Source organism: Micromys minutus (genome assembly GCF_963924665.1).
Source record: "Micromys minutus genome assembly, chromosome: 7".
Lineage (NCBI taxonomy): Eukaryota > Metazoa > Chordata > Mammalia > Rodentia > Muridae > Micromys > Micromys minutus.
The window spans coordinates 48,191,738-48,219,396 of record NC_137976.1 but is presented as its reverse complement, the minus strand read 5'-3'; the positions used below and the strand labels follow the sequence as shown (position 1 = coordinate 48,219,396).

The 27,659-nt window shown below is 41.1% G+C and overlaps 1 protein-coding gene across 5 annotated transcripts in view; it reads right to left on the bottom strand.

The window, feature by feature from the left end:
• PHLDB2 (pleckstrin homology like domain family B member 2) overlaps positions 1 to 27,659 on the bottom strand; it is an 84,571-nt gene that overhangs the window by 7,571 nt on the left and 49,341 nt on the right. For 2 of the 5 annotated variants that reach the window (XM_080918765.1, XM_080918767.1), the window contains 10 exons: positions 23,100 to 23,255; positions 22,053 to 22,163; positions 20,695 to 20,784; positions 17,364 to 17,438; positions 16,565 to 16,747; positions 14,629 to 14,769; positions 13,224 to 13,327; positions 6,056 to 6,292; positions 1,081 to 1,171; positions 78 to 224 (listed from right to left, as the gene is read on the bottom strand). In XM_080918765.1, coding sequence (XP_080774891.1) covers positions 78 to 224; positions 1,081 to 1,171; positions 6,056 to 6,292; positions 13,224 to 13,327; positions 14,629 to 14,769; positions 16,565 to 16,747; positions 17,364 to 17,438; positions 20,695 to 20,784; positions 22,053 to 22,163; positions 23,100 to 23,255 — 1,335 coding nt within the window. The remainder of the gene's footprint in view (positions 1 to 77; positions 225 to 1,080; positions 1,172 to 6,055; positions 6,293 to 13,223; positions 13,328 to 14,628; positions 14,770 to 16,564; positions 16,748 to 17,363; positions 17,439 to 20,694; positions 20,785 to 22,052; positions 22,164 to 23,099; positions 23,256 to 27,659) is intronic. The other 3 variants (XM_080918766.1, XM_080918769.1, XM_080918768.1) reach the window with 2 other exon arrangements.

Sequence of the window (27,659 nt, the reverse complement as noted above, 5' to 3'; positions counted from 1 at the left end):
AACACATAATTAAACTCTTCTACAAAATGACCACCAGAGGGCAACCTACACTTATGCATCCACATTGATGGACCAACCTGTGCCCTTTGTTTCTCTCTTATTTTGACTTCTTTTTCTATTAACTTCTGCCTCTGGCTGGTTTCTTCTTGTAGTCGTTTTTCCAGGATTTCCCGGCGTCGTTTTTCTTCTTCTAGAGCTCGTTTCTTGGCTTCCATTTCCCGTTCCTAATTATCATTATACAGAACAATAATTATTTTAAATTGTGGCAATTATACTCAAAGGGACAAGGAAATAAATGCCCAAATTTTCATTAGACAATTCTCATCTTGTATTCTGGTTCCTTACAATGTATAACCTGGCCTAACACAAAGGTGGTCACCTCGGAATAGCTCCCAAAGTCATGTTATGCTATTAGTTAATTAATCAACCAACAATTAAATATTAGTCTTCAGTAAAAATTTGGTTTGTGACTACATTCAGGCATTTTGTTCCCCCTTTTTCAAATGTCATGCAGAACTAGCCGCGAAGCTTAGGCTGTGTTCTGGGAGACTTCTGGGTGAAGGCCACTGGTCCCTTCCTGGCTGAAGGCCACAGAGGAAGTTTTGTGGGAAGTTGGAAAAGGAAAGGAGGTGCCCTGAAGGCAGGATGCAAAGGCGTTTGGGGGGAGTCCCAAGGAAGTTCTTTGGATTCTGCCCTGAAATAGAGTCACAATACCCTTGGGAGTTTTGGCTATCACAATAGCATGGTCAGTATGGGCTGGCAGGGACAGGAGAATGCATAAAGAAATATCATTCTTCTCTGTTCCTTCATTAAAAAGAGTCCACTGGCCATCACAGGGGTGGGGAAGGGAATGCAGAGAGAGCATCCATTCCAGTCTGTGTGAAACAGCCTCACACATGAAGTTACAGGACACAGAGTGCCTTGCAAGTCACTGCTTTAGCACCTTTCCTTTTAGGATAGGAAAGCTGGATGAGCAGCTCCCAAGGTCACAGCACTCAGTAAGGCCCCTGAGAGAATGCTGCTGGTGAGGTTTACCGCCACTGTCCATCCCAGAGTCCTGGCAGGAACTGGCCATCTTACCCTGGACTCAAGCAGCCGCGTCTTCTCTGCATGTGCCTGTTTCAAGAGTCTCTCCATTTCTTCTATTCTGGCAATATTAGATGTACTGGCGCTGAAGCAAATAAAAAGCCTTTTAAAGAACATTTGCTGAGGGAGAGGAGTCGGGGAGGATGAATGGGATCAAAATACATTGTGTACATGTGTGAAATGCCCGAAGAATTAATAAAAATATATTAAAAAACATATCACTCACCTGATAAGACTCACGAACCAAAGTTACAAGTCACAAATTTCACACACACACACATGCACATACACCCACATGCACAAACTTGTGCACACATACACACACACACACACACACACACACAAACTTGTGCACACACACATATCAAGTCACAAAGCATAACTACTGGAAAGATATTCCTCATAAGTTATTTGGTCTTTGGGGGACCTATCAACTTATCTCTGATAATCATAGCTGACTCAATATTTATCTCCTTGTAGAAGTAAAAGAGGGGCATATAAGACAAGGGCAGTATAAACTGGTTAGAAACAATGAGGTAAAGGTAAGTCTTAAAATGCAGGTGTCTGAATGCAGCCATTGATCTAACGCTGACAGCCACACAAGCCTTCCCTTCATCCGCCACCCCTTTCTATGTGAACGATGCCAAACGTCTGAAGTTGCTTCTGCAGTTGGGCAATCGGTACCTTTACATGAGTAGGCATCTGACTTTTCAAATGATACCAATGCTGAAGTGCCTAAGCGCACTGAGCAAGTTCAAAATCCTCACCTGCCCTATTAGTGTTAAAACTGCACAAAAGAATTCAAGAACAATTAAAAAAACGTTCATCTTGGAAAAGCATTCACCCCAACTAGTGAAGGGAAGCCAAAAACAAAAGTAAAAAGCAAAGTGGGTAGGTGCTGCAAGAGCAGTCAGGGTCTAGGTCAGAGGTCATCAGAGGTCATAGATCCTGGAGTCTTAGTCTCTAGAGCCCTGCTATGTCCTGTCTAGTGCAGTTGCTTCCTCAAGCTCCTGTCTTGTTTCTAGGTCGACGTGAGAATGGGCAGGCTGTCCTGTTTGTGTCCCCATAGCACAGAGTCCAGCCCAGGGGGCACATTCATAGAACATGCATAAACATATATGCAAAATGAAATATTCAGAGTCCTTGGGTTATTACAGTATGTCATGTAAAGCATGACTAATTAATATATGTACCTGCATATGTGTGTTCGTGTGGGGTAGAAGTATGTGTGCGTGCACATGTGTGTAGAAGCTATAGACTGGCTTTGGGTGTTGTTCTTCAGAAGCTCTCTGCTTTGATTAGTTAAACACCGGGGATCTCTCTTTGTCTCTCCTGTACCTGGACTGACAGCTTGTCACCAAGCCTGGCATTGTATGTTTATATGTATGTATGTATGTATGTATGTATGTATGTATCCATGTCTTGAAATTGTTCTAGGAATCGAACCCAAATTCCAATGGCCTGTGCCACTATGCCTGGCAGCTATCATATATCTATCTACTTATTATTTATTTAAACTGGCTCCAGGGATCAAACTCAGATCCTAATGCTAGTGTGGCAAGTGTATTATGGACGGAGTTATCTCCCCAGCCCTGAATAAACAGTTTTGAGACCAAGTCTCACTACATTGCCCAGATGGTCTAGAGCCCACTATCCTCCCTCCACCACTTAAAGGCTGGGGTTTACAGGTGTGAGACACCTCCATATTTAGCCTTCTCAACTGTTTTTGGCAGAATCAAACCGGAGATGGCTCACATCCAAGACTATGGATGCTTCTGCAGAGATGAAGGACTGCAGTGACACAGCATACAGGTTCACCTTCTAAAGACTGCCAGTCCCAGCAGGAGCAGATGTGAGAGAGGGAACTACCTAAGGGATACGGGGCTCTCACAACCTAACACCTGGCTGCAGTGTGTGTTGGGGCCAAGTCCTAGTCAGGCGCTTTCCCCGAAAAACAGAATATAAGTCTTTTTCTTTTTCTTTCTTTCTTCTTTCTTTCTCTGTTCTTCCCATTAACTACTGGGAAACATACAAAAGCACAAGTTGTGTTCTTTTCCTAGTAAGGACTGAGGGGAAAACAACCTTTCGTTTTATGCATAAAGTCTTTATCATTTTTATTGACAATACTCAACTTCACAGATGAAAAGGGAATAAGCTTCACTGACCCTACTGAGAAAGCTGAGGACATTATGACTGTGGGCCACACAGCAGCATGCAACTCTATGCATATTTCATGCTGCTGTCCACGGTCACACGTATATGGCTTATGCCTCAACTGAATCACAGGTCTTAAAAACCTCTGAATTAAAATAATAGGATGTTTGGACTGTAGATGAATGATGCAGCACTTGCCTGACGACATGAAGCTGTGAGCTGTGGGCTCTATTCCTGTCATGCTCTCTCTCTCTCTCTCTCTCTCTATATATATATATATATATATATATGTGTGTGTGTGTGTGTGTGTGTGTGTATCTGTATATATGTATATGTGTATATATGTATCTCTGTATATATGTATATGTGTATATATGTATATATGTGTGTACATATATATATATATCACACTCACATACACACACTTGCCTAGGGTACATGAAGAACACACACATGTACACACCAGCACACTAGGCATGTACAGACACACAGACACCTACACACAGAAGAAACAAGCTTACCATCATCCACCTGACTTGTCACACTTGATATAATTTACATTAATTTAGGTTTTATTAGTGTTTCAGTTTGTTTACTTGTCTTTATCGAGGATGTCTGACAAGGGTCCGCATTTGTGGTGTACCATGTGATGCTGCGATCTGTGTGTGCACTGTCACATGGTCACCAAACCCAAGCTCCTTGACATGGCCATCGCCGCACATAATTTTCGGTTGTGTGTATGTTTGGTGAGACACTGTCTCTCAGATCTCTGTATGACAATATGACAATATTTGTGGGTTGTCATGCCAGGTAAGTCATTGACACAGCCACCATTATTTCTGACCCAGGACTGTGTATCACAGGTAATGACTGCTCATGGTCAGATATCACTAAGCATTTATTCCCAATGTCATAAAACTGAACAAAAACTAGAATGTGATGTGGAAAGGTAACAAATTAGGAATTTAACTTCTGTGTCACTACCTACCTTAAAAAGTTCATTTTACGGACCATGGACCAGAGGGATGGCTCAGTGGTTATGTGCATCTTTTGCCTCTCCAGGGGACCTGGGCTCAGTTCCCAGCTCCCATGAGACACCTGTGTGTAACTGTAAGTGACTGTGTGTACACCTGTCAGTGAATCTAGGGTATATGATGCCCTCTCTAGGCCTCCACAGGTGCCAGGCACTCACACAGTACAGATATGCATGCAGGTGAAAGTCATTTCCATAAAACAAAATAAATACATCTAAAGAGAAAACTATTTTTAAAGCATATCAATGCTACAGTAGGCTTGTTTGCCTCATTACACTGTAAAATAGATAAAGTCCAGGCACACAGGAAACAGAATGTTTGCAATGTGTGCTATGAAGAAGTGCCTTCCTCAGGCTGGTCTTGAAACTACTGCAGAGAACACGAAAGAGCCAAAACAATTTTGTTGTTGTTTGGCTGTGCTGAAGTCCTTTTAAACTATGCATTAAAATATCCCCAAATTATAAGTCTATTAAATAAGTAATTCCATCCTGAAATTCTAGTGACACAAACTTGGCTTTGTGGTTTATTATGTCACCAAGAGCCATTTGTAGAGCGATAGAATTACTCAGCTGTGGGCACACTCGCCTTCACTTTTTTGTTCAAACATCATTTTTAGGACGACCAGAAAATGACTGGAACTGGCATTGACTTTGCTACTTCAGCATCGTTATCTACACTGTTGTGAAACACAGAAGGCAAAACAAACAAACCAACAACAACAAGAACAACAAAACCAAAACAGTCCTGGTTGCACAGAGAAATGAAAGGGATTCAGAGGTAGTTGGTGGGATAAAAGATTAATGGAGTAAATGTAACCAAAATACATTATATATACATGCATAAAAACATACACACATCTATAGAAACACAGACACACACACACACATACACACACACATACACATACACATATTCACACACACACAGAGTCAGTCAGACAGTACATTTCAAAACATTTGGCCCATAATTTAGAAAAAAGCATGTCTTAAGTCGCGGAAAACAAGAGCAAAATCTACAAAAATCTCATTCCTAGAACTTCCTTATGTGAGAACATTCCAGAAGAGGCATATAATGGCTCCTGTTTTTACTCTTGCCTTTTTACTGAATCCCAAAACCCCGACTCTGTGCTCATACTATGAGAAGATGTTAAGCACTACCTTTATGGGTATGCAGGGGGCCCTGATCCTGGGATGCCGAAAGAGGAGAGACAGGTATGGCTGGGCCCGCAGTGCTGGATCTGGGTTTCACTTTACCCAGTAGATGGCCGGCCACTTGGGGTCAAGGCTTTAGCAAAGGGAACTACTACCACCACTAATTTACAATGGAGATGTGTCTGCTCCTGAGTTCAGGATGATGCGTTTGCTTGAGTGTGAGCGGCTGAGTCCTTGTACAGATTTTAATATACAGAATAACTAACACTTCCTCTCTACCGAAGTAAAAGGGTCAAAAGAGATTTTGAAGTTCTGACTATGTTTCTGAAGACCAGTGTCACATTAATGAAAAAGAAGTGGAAATGGAATTAGGGGTCTATCCATAGAGGTAACTTGAGTTTTGAAGCACAGTGTAAATCAGAAAGCAAACATAAAGAACTTGAAGGGAGAAAGTCGGGCATACTATGCGTGGCCCAGCAAGAAAGGATATGACTTCCCAGGGTACCCATAATTCCCAGCCCCATCTGCCTTATAGATTTTATATCGGAAATTTGGGATTATGGTATGTGTTATGTCTCTAACTGGTGAGTTCACGCCCGAAAATGGAAGGTGGTTTCCACCACGTGTCACCTGGATATGTTGTCTGGCGAACAGGCTGAGATGCTGGTCTCCAGGCTGTCAGAGCTGTCCAGGCTCAGCGTGTCATAGGCCTGGTCCTTGTAGCTGCGATCTGGGAAGCGGAAACTATTCAAGTAGACGTTGGACTCGGATGCCGTGCGGCTGTAAAATTCAGGTTTCTGTCTGGGTCCTTCACTCATCGGTTGGTGATTATAACCTAAGGAGGAAGTCGTAAGTATGTAAATATGCCTCGTTTATCAAACTCAGAATCGCACACATCTACACACTCGAGCCGGCAATGAAAAACATCTGCTCGTGAAGTCTGGACATGAGTCTGAAGTCAGGAAGATCAAAGAAACAACATCATGCCTGGTGTGAGCAAGACTTTGAAAGGAGTGGTCATGTGAGGGATTCTTTTTGTCAGTGGGATCCACTGGCACCTCTTAAATCTCATCCCTACAACTCAGCAGAGCCAAGTGCAATACACCAGCACACTAAAAGGCACGTACACACCCACACACTCACGCACACTCTTCAGGAACCAGAAACACAATGAAAGGCTCTGAGTCCTCTAGAAATAGGTTTAACTGAAGGCAATACGATTCCCAATGCAATGCCAGTGTTACAGGGCAGTCACCTCTCTGACAGCATTCAGATTTCAGGAACAATTCACAAAAGAGCAGGTGGATTTGGCAGAGGCTGGGGTTGAGAAATGTGTAGTTCATAGTGTCTGTGATGGTTTCACAAGCTGCGTAGGTCTTCTTTACAGTCTTTGTCTCTGCCATTTGCTAAGTCATTCCACTCCTCCAATGGCTCTTGTCTGCCAGTTACTTATTTAAAATATTCAGGGTCAATGATCCTTCCCATAGCCATGCCCCTTCTTGCCATGGTGCAGACTTTCCCTTTCCCACTTCAACAGTCAGCCCTTGGCCAGCTGCCGCTAACTATTTGAAAGCATGGGTATCAACAGCAGTGAAAGCAACATAAGTGAAAAGTGCTCTCTTCTCCTTGTACTCTGATGGTCGGCGTATGACGTCATTGCCGTACCCTGAGTCATTGCTCTAGCTACTCTGGGCCATTAAAATCCAGACTGTCCTATGAACTCTGCCATATGTACACAGGAATCAGGGATGGAACTGAAAAAACGCAAGTTCATCATAATCACTTTCCCTACTTTATAATTTTTTTTCCTGATAAGAGAAAAATCTACTTTCCATTAACTCGGGGATCAAAAGTATACAAGTAGACCACTTAAATATGTCATCTTTCCTTCGGAGCTACCTTCCAATGATGATTTTAATTAAGGAAAAAATGGTCTAAAGGAGACCAAAAGGCAAAAACAAGACAACAAAATCCTCAAACTAAGCAGCTGTCCATAGCTGCTGACTTAACATTTATTTAGAGACTAGAACCTCATCCATGATGCCTTAGCAGAGTGGCCCACCCAAATGCTCTACAAAATCATGAGCGACAGGCATATTTTCAGGCCCTTTGCATTTTGTGTGGTTTTGAAATTGTGAAAATGTGCTATTCAGACTAATGGATCTCTAGGAAAATGAGTTTCCCTCATACAACCTGCCATTTTATATGTATATTACAGATATGCATGTAGTAAAGCCACATTATCACAGAGCTAGGGAAATACGTGAAGCACAGAGGCACACTGTGGGACCAGACGACATCCTTTCCAGCAGGGGCCCATGCACACAGTGTCACACAAAGCCAGGCACTCAAAATGTGCAACTTATGTTACTTTGAAAAACAGGGCAACAAAGCCAATCACAGGGGTGTTTACCTTTTACACTTTGAGCTTTTTGAATTATTAATTGTTCCTTTTACATCATTTCCAGATATTCATTAAGAAAGGAAGGGAAAATGACATGAGGAATTATTTGAAAAGGCTATACGCAATTATTTCCTTATGACTTTTAGACAACACTGAAGTATAAAAAGCCTTTACATCAGTTATCAGATATGCATAAGACATGTCCTCATCCCAAGGTGAAACCAAACCAAACCAGAACAAAACAAACCAGAACAAACCAAACCAAACCAAACCAAACCAAAACAAAACAAAAACAAAAAACAAAAAAACCTAGAAAGACACCTGTGCAATTGGGAGCATATGAGAATTATAGCCCTGACTGTGATTTCTACCCCAACCCCTCTCTTCCTCTCCTCCAAGGAGCTTTTTTGTATGAGGAAAGGGTAGTCCCAAGGAGGAAGAAGTAACAGCTTCTGGGGACATCAAGAAGAAAGCTCACGCTCTCAAACAACTAGATGGCTTGCTTCTCCAATCTTCTAGCATCCCGGGGTTTGATTTGTTTTCCTCAGAAATATCACAGACTAAGAAGACAAATTTATACCTTGTAGGAAGAGAGGCAGGAAACTAAAGAGCTCAAAGTCTTCAGACATGCGTACAAGGAACAGCATCTACTCCACAGTGTGAACTGCCCTGTGGACATCAGCTCCCTGCCTTGTGGACATCAGCTCCCCAGACCAACTCAAGATTTGCTGAGCTTTTTTACCAATGGCCTCTCTAGGTCATTCCAAAAGCAGAGTGAGGACCTTAAATTTCTCCAGCAGCTTAAAAGAAGCATTTTCCTTTCCAGAGTGAGCTACACAACACTGTCACCTGGCAAGAATTGTCTGTTACAACTGTCAACCTGAGATGGCTTCTGTCTGTCAAACCAGTAGGAACAAACAAAAACCATTCGCCTGTCCATGTATGGTGGTGTGGATCTGTAATCTCAGCACTCAAAAGACTGAGGCAGGAGGATTGTTGTGAGTTTCAAGTCAGCCTAGGATACACAAAAAGAACCTCCCCCGCCCCATTTAAAGATAAAGGAAATAAATAAAAGCGTAGATCTCTCCCTCATAATCTTAGAATTGTACCTAAATGAACTGGTTTGGGGTTTGGAGCTCAGATCTGACTATCTTAAAGGCATCAGTACTTGCTATAGGGGAAAGACCATAGCAGAACAGAGCTAAAGAGCATGTGGGTGGCACTGTCAGAAACCTCTGAGTACAAACACACAGTGGAGCAGCCTCCATGGGGAAGCTGGAGCTTCTACTCAGGGAGGCTCTGTGAGGGAGACACAGGCATCCTGTCCACTGCAGACCATGTCTCAGTTACCATGAAGACATCACAAAACTGTCACTGAGTAAATTCACTGTTCATCTATCATCACCAGCTCTCAGAGTGGTCAAATGAAGCAGAAATGAGTCTACTTTTGGGGGTTTCAGCCAAGGAATTAATTTGGGAAACTTGAGACATTCTCAATCCAAGTCCACCTGGTTTTGTTATTTTTCAGTTATGGTAGAAAGAACCACGTTTGGTGGAACGAGAAGAGTGGCAATAAGATAAATAAATGCTCTTGAAAGTGCCCTGTGAAGGAGTACTCCTAAAGTCTAGGAAGCAAGACCCCATGTCTGGGCTTGTTCCATAGCATAGACTGTACCAGGAAACAACCAACTCAGCCCTCTTCCTTGCCCAGGAAAACCATTAGAACGGAGTACAAATTCCAATATTTTTTTCCTAATTTTATGGCCAGCTTCATATATTCTGGCTTATTAATGCCCAGAGTTCTCTTGTTAATTAACCACAAGCGATACACAGTTTTCTCAATGTATTTCTCATATATATGAATGATACATTTTAAATAACAATCTGTGCCTTAATAAGAAAGGTAGGGTGACTTAAGATTATAATCAGGGCTTAGATTAAACAGATTGAGACTCTTATATTGCACTGGCCACAGCTCACCTGCTGAGGAATTCATTCTTCCTAATGACAGTCCACAGCCAGAAGAACAGATAAGTCAAAGGAAAGGGAGAGAAAGGCAGAGAAAGGAAAGGTAACAAGGTCAGAAAGGCTGGCATGGTGATGAGAAAGCATCCCCCCAACATGCTTTCTCTGACTTATCAGTCATAACACCAGATGAACAGGAATGATGGTCACACTTTACATTCAATCTGAGCTTAGAAAGGCTGAAGATTGTTAAAAAAAAAAAAAAGGCTCATGATACATGCATAGTTAGAAAAAAAGAGATTTGTTACCAAAGAAAAAGAAAAAAAATAACCTTACACACATATTGGTCAAACAGAAAATAATAATGATAATAAAAATAAAAACCAAGATTATATCTATAAAATCATTTTTTTAAAATCATGTTTGGTACCAAATAGTATTTAGAAACTCAGGGTAGTATTTCCTATTCAAGGGGCTGGAGAGGTGGCTGTTCTTCCAGAGGACCTGGGTTTGATTCCTAAACCCCACATGGCTGTTCATAACCTTTTGCAACTTCTGATCCAGGAGGTATGATGCCCTTTTCTTGTCTCCTTGGGTACCAGGCACACATGTGATGCACAAGAATACATGCAGGCAAAATGCTCATCCACATCCACATAATGAGATGCACAGCCCATGAAACTTTGTAACAAATTCTTTCTCATGCTATGTATTGTTACCTAACTGCAGTAACAGCCTTATTATGTATCCAAGGCAAGCATTTATTCTTTCCTTAACTCTCCAAAGACACTTTTTTAACAAATGAGCAGGAGTGAAAGAAGTTTACTGGCTTTCCTAAATCCTGTGGTCTGCCTTATGCTTTATTTCTGTCCATCTGGCCTTATAAAGAGAAGTGTCCTACATGCTCTGCCCACTCTTCTCTCTACCTGGCTCCCCAGCCCACAAATCAACACTGTCACAGTCTCTGTGTCTCCTGCATGGTCTGAACTTGTTATAAAAGTCCCAGCAAGAAGAGCCATGCAGCTGCCTTTGAAGGAGCAGCAGCTGCCAACTGTAGCCTTTAAAATCAGAGCAGCTCCGAAAAATGACTTGACAATGACCTTTAGATATTTGCTGGAAACAAAACCACACCACACAGGGAGGTTGTCATACCTTTCTTGGACTTTCCTGCATTTTACAAAAAACAAAACAAAACAAAAACAAACAAAAGACAAAACAAAACAAAACAAAAAGGATAAATATTTCATCCATTCTAAAGCTTACAAAGGGAAGTTGACCAGCTGTATAAGAAAGCCAATGACCACTGTAACTTTTGGAGCCCAGGTCCTCAGCTCTCGCCTCTGAACCCAGCACCTTTCAGAGCTCTGTATCTCACACTGTCAGTGCTACGGACACAGTGCTGACTGAAGAAGCTCAAAATACTTACACCATCATCCTTGACGTTTCCATTATGGTTAGCAGCAAAAAAAATGGTGCACTTTAGTTAATAGTGTACAGAAGAGGTAAATGAGGAAGTCTACTACATTTGACATAATGAAAATGTACTGGATATAAACTTGGCCAGGCTGCAATTCTAATCACATTTGCTACTTTAATGACATCAACAAGTATGCTGAAACAATTCTAAACAAATACACAGCTCCCTCCTCCTGGTCTCTGTGAGATGCCCATATGCGCTCTGTGTAACCATTCCTTCTCTGGGTAGGGGAACAGGCTGAGTTCACAGAACACAGCTCTTAGATCAGCACACATGGAATAGTTTCGTTTCTTCAGAGCCCCATGAAGCTCCGTTCAATAGGCTATCACTTAAGTTGAGCAAAGCCCGGGACTACAGTCTTCTCAGTGTGCAAAAGCCATGCCACTGGACAGTGAGAACACAAAGACAAAACGGTAGACTTCTCAGAGTCTACATCCCTGGTATGACTTCAGTGACTTGGCTTAGGTTCACTTTAGAAAACTAACTTGAGGCTTCTCATTATTTAAGGGGAAAGCAAATTAGAAAAGTAGATCAGAGGTTCCCTAGTCTCATCTTCTCCCAAGAACCCTGCTGCATGGTACTGTTAGCAACTCTCAGCTTCATGTAACATAATGTATGCATCTGGTATAAAGCTTGGCAGTCTGGGCTCTCTGGTTTAAGAAAATGCTTTGGGTACTGGGAATAGCCATTTGGCATCCCTCTTTCCTTTCTTCAATGTTCCACCTTTCCCTGAATCACTGTAATACAGAAAGTTCATCAATATTCAGGATGGAAAGTTCATCACTATGCAAAAAGGTCTCAGCTGCATGGCTAGTCCAACCTTGGATTCCAGTGGAGAGGAATATACATTTTAAAGGAAGCTTATTAATATTACAACAGAAAATAGAATTAACTTTTAAGGTAACAGAAATGTGACAGTCAAAATAGATTTCTAAGCTTGATGTAACTACTAAAAACTATGTTCACATTCTTGAGACATTATAATAAAGCAGAGAAGCCTAAACAGATGTATGTTATTTAGATAATATATACCTCAACTGGATGCTATAACCTGCCTAACTCTCTTTGTTATTTAGCCCAGGCTAGCCTTGAACCCTCTTGCCTTCTCTCCCTTTTCCCAAATACAGAGCATATGTCACTTTGCCCAGTTTTATTAACTCTACCCCCCCCCCCACTTTTTTTTTCAGGAGACATGTCTCACTGTGCAGCTCAGGATGACCTCAAATTTGTGATCCTCCTGCCTCCCTCTGCCTCTTGAGTGCTAGAAATACAGGTGTTTACTACCTATGAAAATTTAATATGACATGCACTACTGTACTAAAACAGTAACTTTGTTTCAATAGGAGTTTTACTGATGGAATGACATTATAGTAACTTCTTTCAGTCTCCATTAAAAACCAGTTTAAAACCCTACTGTACATGTAATGTGTTTTTCAAAGAAAATGCACCAAGAGTCAAGGTCCACCTAAAACCTAAATACACAGTAAAAGAGTTAAAGCTTACAATAAAGAACCTCAAAAATTTTTATTCTGAGCCCATTAACTATGTCAACTCATTGACTCCAGCTCAGGGGTCACTTAATATGGTGTGTCAGCCACAGGAAAGTCTAGTGATCTTGGCTAAGTACCCTGGAAATTTCTCAGCATCTCTGTGGTCTCTCTTTGCTTTCCATCAATCACATGGGAAGGTTACTAATTCTCTCAAGGCCTTTTGACTGGATTTATAAAGTGTAAAAGACATGTTTACAATGTACCCGCAGTATATGCAAACAGGGGAAAGGTGTTACCTTGGTATGAGAATGGTGTCACACACATCCTTCCCCCAAAGAAAACAAACTAATAGGAAAATGTAGGACATGGGTTGATCTTCCCTCCAATACCTCTAACTTTGTTCTCATTGCTCTCACTGGAGAATTCCCATGCTTAAGAGAAGACCATGAGATTAAAGGATACATACCTCTAAGCATCCTCCGAGACTCAGTGTCCTTGGCCATGGTTGCCAGCGAGTGAGGGAGCACACTGCCACAACTATTGCTCTGCCCCAGAGGGAGGTGAGCCTGAGAGAGGCAGGAGGAAATATTTCAGGCAAGGTAAACTGCATCTCAATGGTACTCAAGAACATGGTGGCACTCCTAGTTTCAAAGCTCCCATCTAAGGACAAAGGGTAATGACAGCTGGTTCTATGACCCATTTGGTTTTTTGTTGTTTTGTCTTGTTTTTTTTTTTTTTTTTTTTTTTTTTTTTGATGCCAAGTGGCAAAAGCTAGTTACTCACCATCTCCCTCAAAAAGATCTACTGTGATGTCATTATCACAGCCGTTCCTCTGATAGCGACAGTTCCAAAAGAGAAGATGTGTGCAGTCTTGTGAGAGTGACAGGAAGCTCCCCATGCACAAAGGGCAGGTGCACAAAGAGGAATGCTTGCACACCATGCAAAAACACAGGGCCAAGCTACCCAAACACTCCAGTGGCTCTCTAACACTGGCTATGCTGAAACCCACTAAGATCCACTCTGTATAGCATGCTGCATTTGTTTGCTTATTTGCTTTTTTAGATAGGGACTTGCTAAGTAGGCTTCAAACTCATACTGACCCTCCCAAGTTCTGGGATTACAGGTGTGCACCATCATGACAAGCTATTATTCTTTTTATGTAGCTTTCTCTATACCTTTTGTGTAAATCAAGTTCACTTAAAACACCAACTTGTAAAATAGATTACAATGTGGTTATCTAATTATGCATAAGAGAAGGTCCTAAAGTAGTGTACCCCACTTAAAAAAAACTTCCCTTCCAAGCCCCCCCCCTCATAAATATATATTTCTTATAGAAACCTCCCTGACCATGCCAATGGAGGGGTACAGGTGTCAGGTCACTGGTCACTGGGATTCATATTCTGACTAGTCCGGTTTCCAGCCAAAAGATCTTGGTTGTCATTAACTTCCTCTCTTTCAGTTTATCCATATGAAGGACTACAGTAGTGATGAGAGAGCACATTTACTCCATGGGATTGTTGGGTTCACAAAAAGGGCTAAACCTGATATCACACATGTAGACATCACCCAGTAACTATTACTGCTGCTGTTTTTAGAGCTTAGATGCTATGTTCTATGTTATTTCTAAATATGGGTACAGCCAGAGGGCACCTGTCATATGAGTAATGTGCTGTGATGGAAGAAAATACATTCTTTAGCCCAGAATGTGTAATTCGAATTTCCTCTGATTGGAAGAGAAGAAGCAACCGAGTTATATCTGCCCAACAACCTGATGCAACAGCCTAGCATTCAGGATCTTTGCAGTTCAAAGGATTTCCTCTCGTTGATGACTATAACAAGACAAGGCCATGGCTCTTCTGAGTCCTACCTTCGGGGTGGTGCTCCTCCCCATTGTGGCACTGCTGAAGTGTGGGGACAAGGAAGGGGTGGTTTTCTTTCGAGGCAGAGTGTCACTCAGGTAGAGGCCTTCTTTGTGCTGCTTTTTCCTTTCTTCCAGGCTTCTAAAGTGCTTTAAATGCAAATGCAAAGTGGAACAGCAAAACTTGACTGACCAGCACATCACTGACACAACGAAGAAGCAGTACACTCACACGGAGCTGGGGAAGTTGAGTTTTGACATTTCGTCTACACTAACAGCTCATCTTGGTGTTCACTTTCAGACCGGAGCTGGCATTTGATGTGCTAGACGGTAAAAATTATTGATTTCTGCTCTATAATATTTTTCTTTAAGACAATCACCTTTTGTTTTCCTATAGTGCTGCTTACAAATTGCCCCAGCGCTAGCCTTGGCCGTGAGGTCCCACTGTATGCACGCAAGAACAGCCAGTGGCCAGTGCAAGCCAGCAATTCCCTACTCTCTCTAAGTGTCCTAAGTGTCTGGTGGCACAGACCCCAGGGAGGGGTACAAGAAGTAGGAAATGAAAGAGGAAGAAGAGAACAGGAGAAGTTGTAAAATAGTATCTCCACGTCTCATGGCCACGGAGATCCCACAGTAATCTCTCACAGTTAAATGCTCAATAGACTACATATTTTTTTGTTCATCACTATTTCTAAGGCAAGATTTTTGCCATCTTAAAATATCCAAATTTTGCTTGGGTTCTCTAAACTTAAGGTGTCTGTAACAGCAAAATGACTTCATAATAAAGTTCCCTTTGGTTAGATAGCTTTAATGCTAATTTGGGGCTTTTGAAATATATAGAAACAAAATGTATACCAGGGATGGCACATGTTTACACCTTAACTTTAGAATAGTATATTTCCAGTGGCTAGTATTTATTAGAAGCTTTCTATTTGCTGGCCTTGATAATCCACATTGATGATTTCATTCAGATCTTATAATAATCCTGTGAGGTTGGTATTCTCTCTCTATTTTACAAGGAAGGATTCTGGGGTACAGAGACATTCAGTAGCTTGCCGAAGGTCTTGCAGCTAGAAGGTGGTAGAATTGGAATTCCTGGCCAGGAAATCCACATCCTCATAATGGGACCTCACATTTTGGATGATTAGCTGATGATTTCAGTTAGAAAATGGCATCAGAATAATTCTTTGTATTCACTGTGACCAAATGGCATGAGTTACTAAACTTTGATTTTCAGAATTCAATAACGTCGAAAATTGTTAATACTGGGCATAAAGCAACAGGTTTGAAAATGGATGGCCACCAAGGCATTGTCTGTCCTTAATGAAGCTGCTAATGAGATTCACATCACATTGAAATGAAAGGTATGAATGCTCTTATTCTCCAAGGCCATCTGTTGTCTACATCATTGATTTGATTCAACCCTTTCTTAGGTTCCTTTTACATCAGCCCAGGTGGCAGTACCAGGTGACACCAGTTTTTATAAAGGTACCAAGTCTAAGGTGGAGATAACTCGTTTTCACAGGATCAGTAGAGGGATGAAAGGAGACTTGTGCAGTGCTTAGCAACTTCAGACACGGCCCTGGAATGACATCTAGGATTATGGGGGGGACAATGTAGAATACAATGTGATGTTATCACAACTTTTCACACTAGGAATTTTATGGAAATAGTTGTCAGTTTATTAAGAAAAGTGTGAGACATGCCACACCATTTTGCTGAATGGGAGCTAAGCAACATGAATATATAAAGTATATCAAAGCTTTATTAAACCTAGCACCCTTTGGCCACACTAACGAATCTTAACAAAAAAGCAAGCGAGAAAAATGCTTTGCAATTTTCCCTTCTTAAAAAAAAATCAGCTTTGGAAAAGATGAAGAGATGCTACCTAAATGATTGTGTTACCAAGGGAAGACCCCCGTGCTCTGTCCGCCTTTCTAGTTACCTGTTGCTCCTGCGACTGTTGCCTTCTGTGTTTCTTAGCTGGCAGAGGAGGAGGTGTGTCATTTAAAGGGGAAGGATCAACAGATGGAGCCATGACTTCAGGCCAAGCGGCCGGTGAAGATTCAGTAGCAGAAGGAGAAAGGATGGAAGGAGACATAAATCCAGAACAGACAGCTGATTGGTGCTTTAGAGGGGAGAGAGAAAGGAGAGAAAGACACACCCATATGAGATGAGAGGATGAACGAGACAGAGACAGAAAATCCATAATCTGATTGGTCTGACTTATTGTGTGTTAACTATGGGATTTCAAATGTAGGACACTATCTTTATTTAGTATTTTCCATTAAAATCCCATAAAGCCAAGCGAGCAATGTGGTCAGTAGAAGATACTTTTACTTCATGTCACTGGCTACTCCTAAGAATGCCTTTTAAAGAAATCATAACAATTAAAGCCTAATTCAATACTGCCAAGCAAAATAGACTTCAAAACCCATCTGAGAAGGTGATTCAAACCAACGACTTTGAATCTAAGAAACCTAGGTTTGGTTAGAATGCTAAGACATTGACCTAATTTGTTGGTTGTTAGGTCTAGTCCTCCACCACTGCCACACATTTCATGGTTTCTAACGTTTCTAGTGTAGAATAACTCCCCCATGCCCCACCCCAGTCTGGTCTAATTCTGAAACTCAGAACCATTCCGGCCCTCTAGAACACACGTTCTGTTCCTTTCCAGCGAACTGTGGGTTAATGTCTGACATGAGGGATAGCATGAGGAATGAATGAAATGCATGCCCACACACCTCTGAACTCTGGGGCTGGCTCCCCGGCACAGCTGAGGCAGACTCAGTGACAGCAGCGTCAGCATCAGCAGGGAACTGAGTGGAAGGGGACAGATTCATGGAATTGCCACATGACTCATTAATCTCATTTACACTGATATAGCCCTAAGGGGAGGAATCCAGAAGTTAAACACAAAGAAAGCAGAAGCCAAGGCGTGCGAGAGTACAACGAGTTAGCTGAACGTAGCACAGCCAGATACCTGGGCGCAACTCAATGTCTTGTTAAGTGAATGGTAAGCAATGAAAATGGATTTGCGGTGCTCAGTCTTGAAGAATGCCATTCCACGTATTAAACATGATTTCTGGTGAAATCAAGATGACCACACAATAAATATCCCGAGATCTCAGCATCATTCTCTCAATGGAATGGCAATGTCTACACAGATATGGAACAATCAAGTACCCGAGAGACTCTCACTCTCTGATTCAAGAGTCTTTTCCACAAACATGCATGGTTCCCCTCTTCCATCCTTTGAAGACTACAGTGTCTGAGTTCGTGGGCTGATGGGCTACTGGGTTTTGCACCATTTATAAAAATAAAAATTTAGCTTCAGTGAACATTTCAGCCAAGAAAGAATGAGGACACCGGCCTTGCGTTCATGTGTGCACACAGATCTCCTGAGGAATTGCTGTCCTGCCTTTCAAGGCAGTTTCCCAACTCAAACTCCATTGCTACAACACAGAACTTCTGGTTACTTTTGAGATCCGTATTTCAGTTCCGGCTGTGCCGTAAAGAAAATGCCCGTGACTCAAAATCTCTAAACAAAAACTCCAGAAAGTTTGTGGAAAAGGCACTTAGAATGATTTTCAGGGAAAGTAATCACACAAGTCAATCAAGATTTTTTGCCACACCGATGAAATGACGTGGAGGAAAAAAAATAATAAAGCATATAAAATAACCGTTCTTTAAAAGCGAAAAGTAGATTTGAATTGACTTTTGGCTTCTATTTTCAGACCATTAATGATGGAAACACCATCAACCTTTTCAAAAAGTGACTCCATGTAGCAAAACCTCTAGGCTGGAAATGAAAGGTTTCATGGACAACCCATCATTATGAGAAAGCAGAGAGAGCTACGTCTGACTATTACCAACAGAATGTTCCAGAGTCTTGCTCAGCAGAAAGTGACACAGGTATTAGGCAATGTTTTATGAGGTTCAACTGAAGAAAGGAAGAGAGGGATGAATTTAGTTTTCCGGTTTCATCTTATCTGTGGCAATGGATCGGAAAGGAAATTAAAATCTTTGAGTTATTCTTTCGCTTAGTTGATAGAAAGCTTTAAAGTGAGGCCTTGAATTTCCCTTTTCTGAGTCATAGGCCGTGTAGTTTAATTGCTGCCAAGAGTGTTCTCTTTGCCAGGTGTGGGTGCTCTGTAAAGAATCTGGTTATAAATTGATCATTCTTCAGAAGGAAGGAAAAAAAGAAAAAAGAAAAGGCAAAAATAAGGCAAAAAAGACTGGATATTAGAAAACCAAATAGCTTATGAGCCAAGTCTTCTTGGGACACGTCGAGAACATACAGATACCAACACACATGAAACACAGAGACATGAAAATAAGCAAAATGCCATGGAGACTTCGACACAGGAGTCTTCAAAAAGGAGCAAATACCAACTCATCGATAGAACAGGACAGGTGACGGGACAGAGAGAAAGGACCAAAGGCCCAAGTACTTTATTTGAATGCCATGTCCTCCCCCCTAGCGGTGTTCAGGGTCAACTGCCAAGGTTCCCTATGACCTACTTGGCTCACATCTTTACACACCCGAGCGAAAAGCACTAGCTGTCCCCTCACCCTGAGACTGCTAATATAACATTGCTCTTGAATGTGCCTTTGTAACTACACTTGTGGAAATTTTAAATCCCAATCCAGGGTTTCTTCCCTGCCTTTGATCATTTTGTTCCTGGATAAAAGACACACATACAACCTTTATATTTCCCATAAGCTATAAACAGCACAAGAGCTGGGACTATATCTACCCTCTATGGCATTACAATCTACTTTCTTCATGATAACTCTGAGTTATTACTTACTATGTTTCACTCCACCAGAAAATCCAACGTATAAACAAGAGCTTTCAGTTCTATTGGCAAACTACATGTATATCCAACCAACTTTCCTTCTCAAAGCCATTGCTGGAATCTAAGCTCTTAATTCGATCCCTAGTAGGCACTACTGTGGTCATTTCCAACCAATTTCCCTGCCTCTCCTTATACTTCCTGTGACCCAGTGTTTTCTGAAGGACCCATAGAGGTCTTTAACAAATGGGTATCAAACAATGTTAGCACTCTACTTAAAACCAATTAGTGGCTTTCCAGAATGCATACACAAGTTATATTTCATTAACACAAGGCCTGCTTCACACCTCGATGGTTTTAGCTTATGCCTGTAAGCTTCATTCATAACCCTATCCTTAGTGACCTTGCCAGCTATGTGTTCCCAACAATGGAAACTATAAAATGATATGACCTAACAAAGCTGTTATAGAACTAGTTTTATAATGCTCCTCAGACACATATTTGGTCAGTCCTATTATTGTGATGAACATTTTGTTTCATTGATACCTGAACACACACAAATAAGCATGTGTAGGTGCACAAACACACAGCACATACAGAGTTTTTAGCTATGAAACTGCCTTTTAATGTAAACAACTTATAAATAAAAGCATTCAAAAGGTTAGGCAAATGTTTATGTAGCAACAACCCTTTTCCTGAGTTTATGATACAGAGAAAGTGACTTTATTGTTATTGGTACCATATGCTTCCACAGCAGAAATGTTCTATCAGTGTAGCCCTGGAAGAGAACAATTGAGCAATAATTGCTGGGGGTGAGAGGATGATGGGTAAAGGGTATGTGTGGCTAATGCAAACAGGAGCTCCAAGTGAAGGGGGGAAAAAGAGAACAAAGGAAAAAGAAAATGGAGCATCTTCTCAAGCACTTGAAGGGCATTTTTATAGTCTACAAGACACACGAATAACAAAGAAAGAGGATGGAGAAGAAAGGATGAAGAAAGGAAGGAGAAGAATTCAAGACTCAAGGTCACGGTGTCACTGTCAAGATAAGTAGACACGTCTCGGCGCATACAAACGTGGATGTTTATTGCATCCATGCATGGTACAATAACCTCTGGGTTCCTGGACACACAGATAAGGAACAGCAAGAATAGATCAAGCATTATGCATTTTTGCAAGTCATTTAAGCTAAGGTTTTTATTAGCTGACTTGGTGCACAAAACTGAGGTATATTTAATTTCTAAGTTGACATAAGTAGACATATAAAATCATGGCTTACCTCTTTTAGAGTATTGGGATTAATAGGAAACCCCTTTTCCCCAGTGAGGCTGGAGTACTTCTTTTCCAAATTACAAAGATTCTCCTTTTCCTAAAGAAATAAAAAACGTGTTAAGCTTGGAGTCAACTTGGTAAACAACCAAGAAGTATGTCGACCTTGCATTAGAGACAAACATCAAAATCCTGGACAGGCCCATTTCTATTTCCTTTCCTCACACTTGGTCAGAGCTTGTCATTACAGACGGCTCACCTACTATTAGATGATATGATGCATGAGCAATGCTCAAACATATTTAGTGAGACAACCTTTTCTTCAAGATGATTTTGCAAAGTGACAGGCGTTTTAAGAAAAGAACAGGATGTTTTAAATGAAGTCAAGAATGACAACAGGATCCAGGAATGGTGGCACGGACCAGGAATTGCAGCACTTGTAATGTGAAGACAGAGATGGGCAGGGTGAGGGGAACCTCATTTCCATCCGGGGCGTTTCTGGGCTCTGAAGGAGCGAGAACTGCTGGAATAGGTAGTATGTAAATAGGCTGCAGAGGTCCTCAGGCGGTCTAGTAACTTTACAGAAAGGATTCACACCCTTTATTCTAAGCAAAGGCATTGGAGAAGAGAATGCACACATTTTGTTGGTGGTACCATGGTCCACCTCACTCTGGACTCCATTCTCCCCCTGATCCCTGTTGCGGGTCCATCATATATTTCTACTACCCTGATATCATCTTCCCAGGGAGTGGCATACCATCAGTTTTGGTGTTTGATATTTTACCCATAAATCATAGAAGGGGCTATGGCCAAGCTGGAGCTAAAATTTGATTTCACAGGCTTTGGCCTAGGAACCATTATAATGAGTAACTTAATTGGGATGGATAAGAACATGGGTCCACTGGAGGATGTGGGAGCTCTTCTAATCAAGCCACATGGAGCATCTCCATATTCACCTGAGTCAAACAGCCTTCAATATGACATTTATAAGGAATACCTGCACATGAACATTTGGAGTTGTAAACCCTTGAATGCTTGAGCCAAAGTATTCAAGAGCAGCATGAAGAACATTTCCTCTCTAACCTACCACAAATTGTTGTTAGACTATCTTTAACTACTTGAAGAAAAGTGTGGATTTTTTTTAATGAATTAAGATAAAGTACAGATTTGTCATAGTTCATACTGTGGGTGTTGAAAGGGTATTAAGAAAATCTCAGTACTCACTGTCTGGGTTGTAGCTCACCTTACCAATGTGGAATATTACATTAAAAAATGGATACAAATGACGTGCTCAGAGTATAAAAGCATAGCAGCAGAAGAGGCAGCCTTCTTCCAACCGGAAGCTGCTACTAAACAGGAAGTACTCACTCTTTGGAGCATCATTATTAGATTGTTCTTCTCTTTCACAAAGTGATCTTGTTCCCTCTGCGCTTGTTGAACGATGTGACTGGCTTGCTTTTTCAATGCAGAAATTTTTTCCTGGGAGACAAAATTAATCATCAAGAGATGCATATTAGACAATCTAAAGATTGTCCTAGCCAAGGAAAAAATAGGTTCTTAGAACCCGAATAACCTGCCCACTTTTAGTCAGCAGTGGAGCCATGACCACCTAAGGATAAGACTTTTGACTGACCAAGCTCAACTCTTCTTGACTTACAGCCAATGCAGGTCACATGATCTAAAAAATTATTCTGAGAGATTCAGAATCCAATAGAGAATTTTGTTTTAGAGCATCGGTTGATTTTTTTTTAACATGCGTTGATTTTTTTTGAGTATGCTTGTGATAAAAAAATTGAATTCTTCATTTAGCCAGAAGTCAAATTTTCTGTCCTTCTTTCCATCAATTTCATCCCTCAGTTTTATCAAATTAGTACAATGTTATTAGGGTATCATTATAAGTTATGCAATAAATGTTCGATTCTGGGCTCGGGATCTAGGTATTTGGAGCTAGGCAGAGTCCATAGTAAACAGGGTGATTTCCTACTGCTCTGTTGCTAATGGCAACAGGCTCTCAGCATTGAGAATTATTAATCAATGGAAAGAAAAACACCCAAGTAGACTTTGCTCATAGAATTATTCTAAATCTAGTTTCTTGAACTGGCAGAGGGGGTGATTTCAAACAAATAGCAGATTGTCTATGACTTGGGTTTTTTGAGAATAACAAAGGGAGGTGTATTAGCCATAAACACCTCTATAAAATTATAACAGTGAATAGGCAATGTCTCGGCCTTTATAACGCGGCACCCCCTTTGTTGTTTAGTGCAGGCCAGATGTGACATACACAAAAGGATATTCAGATTCAGAGACAGACAGTGCCCACAGTTCTGTGAATGACCATGTCAAGGAGAATGACCCCTGCCCCATGGTTAACTGTAACTTTTCATTTCTCACATCAAGCATCACTTTGCAAATTACCTTCCTAGCCACGATGTTCCGCTGATACTCCGCCACCTCCCGCAGGAGCTGTTGAGTCAGGTTCTCCTTTTCCTCATCCAGACGGCTCTCGTGCTCAAGCTGTTGGAATTCCAAGTCTTCAAAGTGTTTGCTCTCAACATCCAGCAAGTCGGCATCCTGTGGAAAAGACAGGATGAAAGGGAAGCACGATGAAGGAGCTGCAACCTTTACAGGGTAAAGGAAAAGCACTTAGAACTCATGCCAACACAGGTGCCTGGCAAAAGCCATGTGGGACTAGTAACGAGGGGATGGCGGCACACACAGCCATGGCTGTCAGAAGGCAACAGTCAGTTTGGGTTCCTCTGTGTGTGCAAAATTTTTTCCTTTCAAGCCAGTGGATGGCTTCAAATGGGCAGTGAAATAGAAAATGATTTCCGCAGACAACCTAAATGTTATCTGCAGACAAAATAGTCTCTTAAGAAAATTATTGTTTCTCCTACTTTTCATATGAACTAAAATATAAAATAATAACAGATTAAAATAGCTCACAAGTTAGTCCTAAAGTACATCAGAGGTCTTTGAGGGGTTACATGTACCGCAACTGCAGTCATACAATCCACTGCGGTATAAAGAGAAGACAGTAAACTTTCTTTATGTTTAGTGTTTGGTGGGTTTTTTTTCTCCAATTTTATTTTTCTTGTTTTTTTTTAAATTTCCTTGTTTTGCCCCCCTCCCCTTCTTCTTCTTCCCTCTCCCTCACCCACCCCCCTACTCTCTTGGATAGGGTCTCTTTGTATAGCTCCAGTTCACCTGTAGCTCACCATTCTCCTGCCTCAACCTCCACAGTGCTGGGATCATAGGTATGTGCTATTATACCTGTCTCAATTCTTCAATTGTTTTCTAGTGTATGCACAAGGAGACAAATATGTACATAAACCAGCACCTGAACATGAACTCTGTTGAGGAAGATATTACTCTAGGCTCAGCAATTGTAACCAATGTGTTAGTCTGGCAAGGAAAAATAATAAAAAGCTATGTCTGTGTGAGGCAGATAATATGTGGGAAGTCTCTGATTATTCTCCTCAGATTTGCTGTGAACTCACAACTCCCTAAAAAACATCATTTGGAGGGCTTGAGAGATGGCTCAGAAGTTTTGGTTCCCAGTACCCATGTTGGGTTGTAACTCCAGCTCATAACTGCCTGTAACTTCAACTTATGAGGGATCTAATAGTCTGTTTGGCATCTTACTGTACCTATACACATATGCACATGCCCATACTCAGACATGGACATACACATATTTTTTTTAAATAACTACATCGTTTTAAAAAGCCATCTGGAGAGCAAGATTCTTTCACTGAGCCTTCATGGATCCATTAAAATTGTTCACAAATCTCTTTATTTAAAGAGTAGAGCTAAAGCTCTCCAGGAACAGAGGGAGAGTATACAGTTTAGCTTTATGTCAACATTACCCAAGCTAGAATTATCTGAGAGGATGAAAAGAAACGCTTCCTTGAGGTTAGGCTGTAGGCAAGCCATTCGCTCATGTTTTTTAAGGGGACATCCTGGGATGGTGGTTCTAGGTTCCATAAAAAAGCAAGTTTAATCGGCCATTAGGAGTAAGCAAGCAGTATGCCTCCAAGACCTCTCTTGCCTATAGGCTTCTGGCCTTTTTGAGTTCCTGCCTTGGTTTCTCTCAGTAGATTTTGACTAGTGTTATGTAAATTGAATAGACCATTTCCTCCTCCGGTTGCTTCAATCATAGTGTTTCAGCATAGCAATAGTAAACCTAACTAAGGCACTTACTCAAAACATCAGGTACCACTACCCCATGATTAACCTTGAAGACAGTTTAGGATAGTCAAAAATGATAGAAATGAATTAGGTGTTCTTTAAACTCCAAAAGTTCTTTAAAACAGGAATGAATTCATACAATGCCTTTGTGCTAGGGTTGGGACACACTGTGTAAATAATTCGTGAGTCCATTAAAAATATCCCTGTACTTTTGGAGCCATGACTAGAATTCCAAATGTTGTCTATATAGAATATTTTTAAACTATAACTTACAAATAATATTTGGCTTAAAAAATCAGTAGGATGCTGTGGTTCTACAAGTCAAGATCTTTGGGACATTTTTTTGTTGCTGTTGTTGAATTAAATCAGTAGGGAGAGTTTAAAACAAGCTGTATAGCTCTATGTAATTTCTCCTGGGTTTTATTCATTGATGAAGTATGATTTTTTTATTCAATTGTAATCTTTCTATCTCTGCATTAATTATATTCTTGAGAGGAGTCACAGGAAACTTATTAGGCTACCATGAACTTTCAGGTAAAGTGATACCAATAAGGTTGTTTTGCTGATGCACACTGGATTTCTGGAAGTGTAGCATGAGAAAAATGCAATGTGCAAAACATTCATATTGGGGTGTGGTAGTGCATGTCTATAATGCCAGCACTCAGGAAACTGAAGCAGAAGGATCTTGAGTTGTAAGACTCTGTCTTGAGAGGAGGTGTGTGTGTGTGTGTGTGTGTGTGAGAGAGAGAGAGAGAGAGAGAGAGAGAGAGAGAGAGAGAGAGAGAGAGAGAGGGAGAGAAAGAGAGAGAGAGAGAGGATGTGTATGTATGTATGTGAGAGAGAGAGAGACAGACAGACAGAGAGAGACAGAGAGATGGAGAGACAGAGACAGAGATATGTGTGTGTGCCTGTGAGGTGGGGGAGAGGGAGAGAGAAAATTTGTCTATGCCAAATTTTAAAAAGTAAACTATGAAGATGTTTTAAGACATATACACATTCATTAGTTTATCTAGGGTATCTCAGTATCTCAATGTAAACTTCAGGTAGCATTTTCAGCTTATCAGAGACTTCTAAAGGAATTAATTGCTTGCTTATAGGAATTAAGAGAGGATTAAAATGTTATTTCTTAAACAAAATGCCTGTAGTCTTGAGATAATATACTAGATGATATAGTTATTTATACAAGCACATATAATTAAGTTCTTAAGATCTTCCAGTTAAGCTTAATTTGGTGTTAAAGATAATTAAAACCAAAAAGTTAAAGTTTCTATGTTGGCTTGTAAATCACCTTCAAAAGAGGCATATGGTCCACAGTGCACACAATGCTAGCCAGCTGCCACCTCCACACCAGTTACTACAAGGCTCCCTGAGAGACAGCAACAGAGTCACCCATTGGTTTGTAGCAACCATTTAAAGCGCTGAGTGAAAACCGTAGTGTGCAGCTAGGCTCAAAACTCAGGAACCTAAGCCACCATCACGTGTCCCTGTAAACGCTGAACGGAAAGCTATGAAGAGAGAATTCAAGCCTTCAAAATTTAGATAATCAGATTTGGGGAAGGGAATTTGAGACAGCCATAGTCTAACTGAGACAGAAGGACAGACAGGGGCAGCTCTCAGCCAAGTACTTGAGCAGCTGAATGAAGAATGTGACAACTTTCACTCACTGACAGGACACCAAGGTTTACGTCCCTCTGTCCCTCTACTGGCTACCAGGAGAAAGCAACCAGAAGACAGCTACATCTGGAAAAATTCTGTGCCATTTTGTTTGTTTCTTTCTTTTCTTTTCTTTTCTTTTCTTTTCTTTTCTTTTCTTGTCTTTCTTTCTTTCTTTTCTTGTCTTTCTTTCTTCCTTTGTTTCTTCTTTTCTGATTTGTGTTTTATTTATAAATTATTTTGGATATAAGAAACAGAGAAGCCCTTCTCTCTTTTCCAAGTGTATTATCCAATAATGTCCATGCAGGTTCGCATGAACAATTTTAAAAGCATAAATACTATTGTAACAAAAATTGTATTCATAGGACTTGCACAACATTACAGAGTGAAGCATCGAGATCATAAGGCAGAGCAGTAGCTGCAGGTATGACGAAACTGGACATCCCGGTTTTGTAAAAATGTGAGTGGTATTAGCCCAAGTAGGAAATGTTCTTCTAGCTGGACTGCCTTGTGTGGCCTCAGTGGGAGAGGATTGTTCCTGGCCTCACAAACATTTGATGTGCCCTAAAGGGGCCCCCACCTGCACAGAGGAGAAGGAGGGGGATGGGAAGGAGGATTGTGGGAGGAGGTGACTGGGAGTGGGAAGTGAGTGGGATATAAAAGAATAAGTAAAAAAAATTAAAGTCATACTTAAAAAAAAGAGAGAGAGTTGGGCCATTTCGTTTTTGTTTGTTTGTTTGTTTGTTTGTTTGTTTTTGTGGAATGATCTTTTTGAGAGTTTATGAGGCAGACATTTACAAGTAGATCTTTAGGTTTCATTGCCCAATAGACGGACAGCATGGCTGGGCATGGTTGTAGAAACGATCTCATGATGAGCCCTGGAGGCAAACTGAGAGAGGGTGCTGGGTGTGTAAACCTCTCTCCGTATCATGCAGTAGAGGAAAACACTCCTCCAGCTTTTGCAATATGGAAGGAGGTAAGTGTTCAGACTTTCCCTGTGCCATAGAAAGACAGCGAGGTCCACATAAGCTGGACATCTCTTCTTAGACGATGGGAAAAAGTGGATTTTAGAGCCAGTGATGGATCAGGAGACTCCTAGTTATAGGTGTTGGCTGTATATCATAGAATATTTTT